The sequence below is a fragment of the Penaeus vannamei genome, unplaced genomic scaffold, assembly GCF_042767895.1.
Source record: "Penaeus vannamei isolate JL-2024 unplaced genomic scaffold, ASM4276789v1 unanchor615, whole genome shotgun sequence".
NCBI lineage: Eukaryota > Metazoa > Arthropoda > Malacostraca > Decapoda > Penaeidae > Penaeus > Penaeus vannamei.
Window position 1 is genome coordinate 32501 of NW_027213619.1, and position 7500 is coordinate 40000.

The window sequence follows — 7500 nt, forward strand, 5'->3', positions numbered from 1 at the left end:
TTTAAATAGAATTTGTTTACAGGAAAGTGTATGCAAAATATTGGAGTGCGGGCAGGTGACTCCCGTGATAGTTTAGGACGAGGGCGATTCTTCCCATTTGTACCAGAACATCATTTAGTTCCTGGACACATAGGACCAAAGAACTGGTACTGGGATTGGATATACTACCCCAACAAAGTTGTAAGTATAAACTGAACTTGTCATTTTATATTAACTTCTTATTGATTAATTGAGTTTTTTCTTTCTTTGCATATTTCCAGATTTTCTTCTAAATTTCTCTGTAATCAGTTGACATGCTTATCTGTAACTCAGGTTCTGCAGCTTAAACTCAGTCCCTTAGCAACCTTAAGCAACACACCCTCCCATATTGGTTGCATAACATTTATATATCAAAGCAATTTAAACCACTCATGACAGGATCTCTAGATGTCATATCAAGCCACATGCCAATGAGGCATAGAGTCAGCCTCTCTAGGAAGAATTAGGGGCATAGGAAACAAATTTACTCCACTCTCTACACACAGATATGCAAAAGTATTTTTCGTTTCTGAAAAAGTATTTACAAAATATGGATTACATGCCATGGAAATTTTCCCATAAAGTGCAATTGAGGGCAATAGTCATAAAAGACCTGAAAGGTAGAGAATCAGAAATGGCAGTTGTTGTTTTATGCTCTGAATTATTTAGATCAAATCAGCCTCATCTTAAAGTTAACCATGTTAGTAGTGTGATATGTCTGACTAATTGTGAAAGGTTTTCTGTATGATGAGTTTCACTTGTGATTTTGATTTTTCTCAAAGTGGGCTTGCAGAAGACAGATAACCTATGTGAAAGAGGCCAGCTGTGTTTTTATATATTTTGATATTTTGAATTTGTGATGGGTGATGATGGACAAGGAATTACACTGAACATATAAAAGTGTATGTAAAATCAATATGTAATATTATGGTGCTACCAGGCATACATCACTGTGGTATGAAATGTTTGAAGACAATATCCAGGTGTGCTTGACTATTGTATGGACAGATATAGAATAACATATATCTCAAGTAATTATTAAAGAAGAGGTACTGTAAAAGAATGGTTTGTTGCTTTATTTTAAAGGTCATCATTTGATGGACATGCCATCATGGAAAAATCTGGATGTGGGCCAGAGTATTGTGAACTTGCAGTTGTGAAAATTTGGGTTGAAGGCTGGGGGTGACAGGAAAGACTCACTATTAGTGCACAAACTTCAGTAAAAGAGTGTGGAATGTAGTGTCCAGGAACCATGATTGGAAGAACGCTGGTTCCAGAGAGGACGCCATTTCCATGCTCAGTATCCTATTTGTGGCTCCTGTGACTGACAGTGTAGATTGTATTACAGAAAACTGAATATTATGAAAAAAAATTAAGAATGACACAAATAACAAAATGCTACTTATTGTTATTATTCTCACAGTGCATTATTGACTACCCAGAGATGATATGGAGTCTGTGCAAGTAAAACAGGCTATTACTATCTGGGTTAAACAAATCAAATGGCAAATATAGACAATGGAAAATTACAAAAAAAAAATCTAAAAATGCTTCTGCATAAAAAAAGAAAATGCCATTACAAGAATAGGCATATTCTTGTCACTGCACACAAGTGTTAGTGTTCATGGGTGATAGTTTTAATTCTCATTCATGCTTTTTTCCACATAAAGTACCAAAATCTGTGTATTCTTAATTTTCAGGGTCTAGAATGCTGCTCAGACACTGCTGTGTCTTTCCATTATGTACCACCCAATAAGATGTATGAACTAGAGTATCTTTTGTATCATCTGAGACCGTATGGCATTAACCACATGGATCCCTTCCCACCACCGCTTCCACCTGATGTCAACAGCATTCCACAGAAGGTATGGACTGGCTACAGAAAATTCTTCATATTTGTTTCATGATTTCTTTTTTTTTTTTAGGAATTTTTAATTTGAGGAAGTGGTACATTGTAAGGAAACATATCATTGGTGAATTGCTGTGTATCACTAATACTACTGTAACATATTAATAAAGGCCATTGTATGTTAACAGGTTATTGACAAGTATAAAGAAGCAGCTGTTGATGTAAAACCCACTTCTGGAGACGACCATGCTCCAGAAACAAAGCAGAGTAATATCAAACAAGCAGAGCAAGGGCCAAGAGATAAGGAAAGCCCAATGGCAGCAAAAGAAGCAGAAAAGGTTCAAGTTGGCATATAGAATGATAATTCTTTTGATCTTATTTTCTTCTTTTCCATAGAGGAGAAAAGGTACCTGTAAGAGGCCAAATCTGATGATATTGGCAGTTACAAATGTGCAAATAGAACATGACAAAGTTATTCCTTTGACCAAACATAGCTTTAAGTTCTAATAACCATGTAGTATTCACTATACAGGGTGGATTTTTCTTTCTTTCCTTTTTTTGTGCTATATAGACACATTGTCATTAATATCTGGATTTTATATTTAAAATACTAACATACACCAGTTTGTTTTTATGCATACATTTCTATGTGTGTTTGGATGCTTGTGGGTATGCATGTGTGTGTATAGTAGAACTCATTCCAAAGCAGAACTTCTACCACTTACTTACATAGACATGAATCTGTTTCTCAATCTTCAGGTTGGCCTGGGTGCATGAGTTTTCTACTTCCCTACCCATTTCAGAGGTTTGCTATATTTGTCCACAATTATGGATTTAAAATAATGTGCCATCATTTAACATTAACTAGCTGTTGAATATCCCATACTCCACTATCTATAAATTTTCTAAAATAACTTTAGCAGGATTACTCTTCTAGGCCTGCCTGAATGCCAGTTTGTGAGAGCTGGCTTAACCCAATAATGGTATGCAAAATTTTTGATAAAGAGTGATGCTGAGCATTTCTTTATACGCACAGTTCTGCATCTGTGATTTTCTGGCACATAATAGCACGCATTAGATGTCATCCTGGCTATGAAATTAATTTAAGTTGCTTATCACCAAATGAGTTATGCGGACTGTCCTGTTTGAGAGGGGGTGAAGCCAGGATATAGGTATCGTCAATTAGTATTATAAAAAAAAATAAAAAAAGCTTCCAGATTATTGGTTGAAAGTTTCCAGTATTCTGAATTGGACTTCTATAACATTGAAATTTTAGGCATCTGCCCTACCTCCAGTTTAAAATGTGAAGCCTGACAGTTAATAGCCTTTCAGAAGCAGTATGAAATGCACCAAACTATTTCAAATTGCATGGTCAGCAATGAAAATATTTATGCCCCAAAGCTACATGACATTAACACCAAGATATTATGATGTGAAGTTAATGCACTACATTTTTAAAATTTTATTCTGCCAAAAACTTTTATTATAAGTAAGACATGAAGATAGTCATTGTACAATGTGTGTATCAGTGGCTTATTGCATGGGCATAAAGTGATTATTGGTGAAATAAGCAAACCAAAAAAAAATCATAAGTAATGGTTAAGCATTGAGACTGAATTTCAGCGATGTAAACAAAGTAATAATTTTCTAATTTCTTTCCTTTTAGAAACCTACTTATTTATAACATAACCAATAATTACAAGTCATTTGATGTATATCAATACTGAGGCAGCATTTTTATAGTATACTTTCTTTTTTTTATTCTATGTTATTGTTTTTGTCTTATTCTTATTCTTATTCCTACTGATTCCTTCTTCATCTTATTCCTCTTTCTCCTCCTTCTCCTTATGAGTATAAAACTAGTAATCGCTTTAGATCAACCACTGTGAGGAGATGGTCCCCTTGAGAATGACTGTGCTAGTATTACCAATTCTCTTGTCTCTTAGTACTCACTGACACAGTAAATTATTTATCACTGTCCTTAATCTGCTTGACCTTGACACTTACAAGATTTTGCAGTGTGAAGAAAATACGTCATTGTTGAAAATATGTATTTTTCAGAAATATTGTTATATATAAAAAGCTCAAAAGTATGTAGTTTCCAACACAACTGGTTCACGTACAATCTAGATATTGAAGTCTTGGAGAGTTACATATTTTACTATTATTGTCATTATTATTATTATTAATATGATTATTATTATTATTATTATCATCATTACCATTATTGTCATCATTATCACATCACCATTATTGTCATCGTTATCAGATCACCATAATTATCATCGTAATCATGATTATCATCATCATAATCATTATGATTGATATTATTATTATTATTATTATTATTATTATTATTATTATTATCATCATTATTATCAATATTATCATCATCATCATCATCGTCAATATCATTATTAGTTTTTGATGCATGTATCAGTATGTATTGTATGTACATAAAAAGCATCAGTGAAAGAAAAAAATGCAAGTGATATTCAAGTAGTTTATGGTATTTCTGTAATCTAAGGATTATTTTTCCATCAAGACTTCTTACTTTTTCATACATCATAACCAGTAACTAAGATAATTTGCCACCAGGGAAATGCTTGCAAACCAGAATTGATGAACTATAGTTAACCCGCTAACGACGGGTGTCCCACATATGAGACACCCAGAAAAAACAATTGCCGGGCATCCCACCGGTGAGACGCTGTATCGGGGCTCGCACTCCGACTCAGCAGCCGGCCATGCCTGGCACACGGGCAGAGTTCGGGCCAGCCCTGCATGCCAATTTTGTAGCCGCCCGGAAACTTTTATTTTCGGCTTCAAAATATACTGGCATTAATGGGTTAAACATTTTATCTAATGTAATTGACTCTTTTTCATTATATATCTTATCATGGGCCCTTTGTTTTCTTTAGATTTGATGTAAATTTACACAGATTGGGCACCTTTCAACATATCAGAAAATGGTGCCATAACAAAATGCCATACAAACCATTACAGTGAAGCAGTAAAATCAGTAGTACAAAGGAAAGGCCAGATACATTTTACTGTTTTGGTTGATGTCTAGCACATTTATTTTGCTTTGTAATCCTTAACTATTTACTGTTTTAGTGACAAAAGCAAAGCTCATATTTTTATTCCTGTTTTCATTGATTTCCTACTTTCTGCACCTTATAACAATGTTTAGGCTAAAACGCATCACCGGAAGGTTACATTCCAGCCATATTTGATGTACAATAATGTTAAGACAATCAGCTTTCCATTTTATTTTATTTTTGTTTTATAAATCATCATTGGATATGAGAACATTGATTGGGCATATTCTAGCTGACATCAGACAGTATTATTGTAAATACAAGACCATACAGACTGTTGGGGAAAGCATAAGCACATACTGTAAAAAGGTGCAAAATGCACATTATACACATTGGAACTTACAATACATAGCCAGCCAGACCAACATTGTGGATAGAAAATGGCAATGAAAAGAAGTGTTTATGCATACTCTCCATGGGGACACAGGGTATCCAAACCAATAACCCTTAATATTTTGGTTGGCTGTTTAACTTGGAGGAAATAAAGCTATGAGTGTGGCCCATCAGGTCAGGGGGTTAAGAATGACTAAGCTAATGATTTTATTATTATTATTATTACTACTACTCATAGATACGTTATGATTCATTTATCACTCTGTCACAAATGCCGGACCACAGCTGTCAAACCCATTTGCCCCTGGGGGCCACATTTCACCTTAGTATACAGCATTCCTGTCAAATAATCATGAGTCAACACAACAAAACAGCCCTATGGTTGACTTAAAACTGTAGGAGGCTGTTTTATTCATTACCAAAACACAATAATAAAAACTTGTGAAAATAATAATCACAAAAAACAAATGACTGACTTAATCATGTAAAATGGCTGATTGTAAGACTGAAATAGCAAATGTGCCATGGGCTGCATGTAGGAGTGTGGCGGGCCACATGCCATGTGTTTTACACCCCTAGACAGATGTTTTATAATTGGGGGGTCACATTGTTCAAGGTACCAAATTAGCATTACTTTCAGTGAAATGGGTTGTTATATAAGAATTATATTCCTATATCTTTAAGTAATCTAACTAAATATGTGTTATTATTTTAGTTCTTTTGGGTTTATATTGCTAATAGATGCAAAGTAATTCATCACTTTGTTAAAAGTACTACAAGGATATTTAGAAGATATTTAGATCACTTTATTCATGGTATTAAATCAGCAGTATTTGCCTTTAAGTTATGTGGGTTATTATGAAGGAATGTCAGCAAGATTTTTTAGATATTATATGTGACTGCCATTTAGTTTGCGTGACTAGCTGTTTGTTGATTTTTTTATTCATGTTTTATTTTTTCAGTATTATTGAAAATTCATTGATACAACTCTGCTCACCTTTTTCCTTTCAAGAGTTCTGTTTATGAATTAAACTGCTTTTATTTTATTTCTTATTCGGATTAGGTTAATCATTATTTTGAGGTTCTTCAAAGTTGCACTTGTTTGCTGTTATTTGCTTGGTGATTTTTTTTTTTTTTTTTCATGTGTGCCATATTAGATTTAATTTTCTCATAATCTCAACAATATCAGTAAAAAAAAATGATTTTTTTACTGAGCCATATGTAGAGCATTTCTGAAAATATGTTTTTATGCTATTCTCAGAAATCTCAAACATTCCTATTAGGTGCCAAATATAAAATGACGCCAAGGTAAAGTTTTCTATTGTTGACACCTTGCCATGAGAATGTCAGATGTTACTGCCATGAATAATTGTTTAAAATGTATGATGGGAAGCTTAAGAAGAAAAGTAAATGTGACAGCATTAGGGGTAGCTTTTGAAAGCTAGCATGTTTCACATACAACAGACATAATTACTCAACGAACCCAGTTAGCAAGGAGGGTATGGTGAGTAGTCAAGCAGTGTTTTAAGACTAAAAATCTATTGAATTAATGTTTATAATATTTTTCCCAAGTCTATCATCATTTTCGCACTGTATGCCACTAGCTAGAAGAAATAGGGGGTGGGGGAATATAACAAAATATCAGTGAAAGGCCCAATCCAAGAATTAGGAAACCTTTTTTGCTACCTTTCTGTATGCGCTTGTTTCCCAAACCAAGTACAGTGTTTTGTAGGTGCTTCCAAAGACACAAAACCTTGTCTTTGGAAATTGCAGTAAATGCATTCTTCATGCTATTTCACTATCTGTGAAAAAGATAGATGTTAGAAATCCCATATAAACTAGCAATTATTTTTTTAGATGAACACCAGTAAGGAAGTGTTTTTAATCAAAATTGAATTGCTGTATGAGAAATACTATTTTTGAAAATTTGGTTGCAAATGGGAATTTAGGCCTCATTGCCTCGGTTTTTAGTACAACACAGGTAAAATGCTTAATGCATTGTTCTTGACTCACTTTTCTTTTCTCTTTTCCACATGGCTATGACAGTGAGGACTTAAGCTTCATAATTTTATTAAGAATCACTACAAGAATGTGCAAAGTTTAAAAAATAGGCAAACCAGTAGATTATATTAATGATCGAAAGAATAATTTATGGTAGGATAAATATCGTCAGTTTTTGTGTTGTGCTCTTGAGTCCCA

General features: G+C 33.8%; 1 protein-coding gene across 1 annotated transcript in view; it reads left to right on the forward strand.

The window, feature by feature from the left end:
- The window catches only part of LOC113829626 (glycoprotein-N-acetylgalactosamine 3-beta-galactosyltransferase 1), a gene marked incomplete at its 5' end in the record, with an annotated part of 18639 nt that extends 13629 nt beyond the window's left edge, over window positions 1-5010 (forward strand). Inside the window, 3 exons of the mRNA XM_070119758.1 lie at window positions 23-180; window positions 1719-1883; window positions 2056-5010. Of these exons, the coding sequence (XP_069975859.1) occupies window positions 23-180; window positions 1719-1883; window positions 2056-2223 (491 nt within the window). The remainder of the gene's footprint in view (window positions 1-22; window positions 181-1718; window positions 1884-2055) is intronic.
- Between the last annotated feature and the right edge of the window lie 2490 nt (window positions 5011-7500).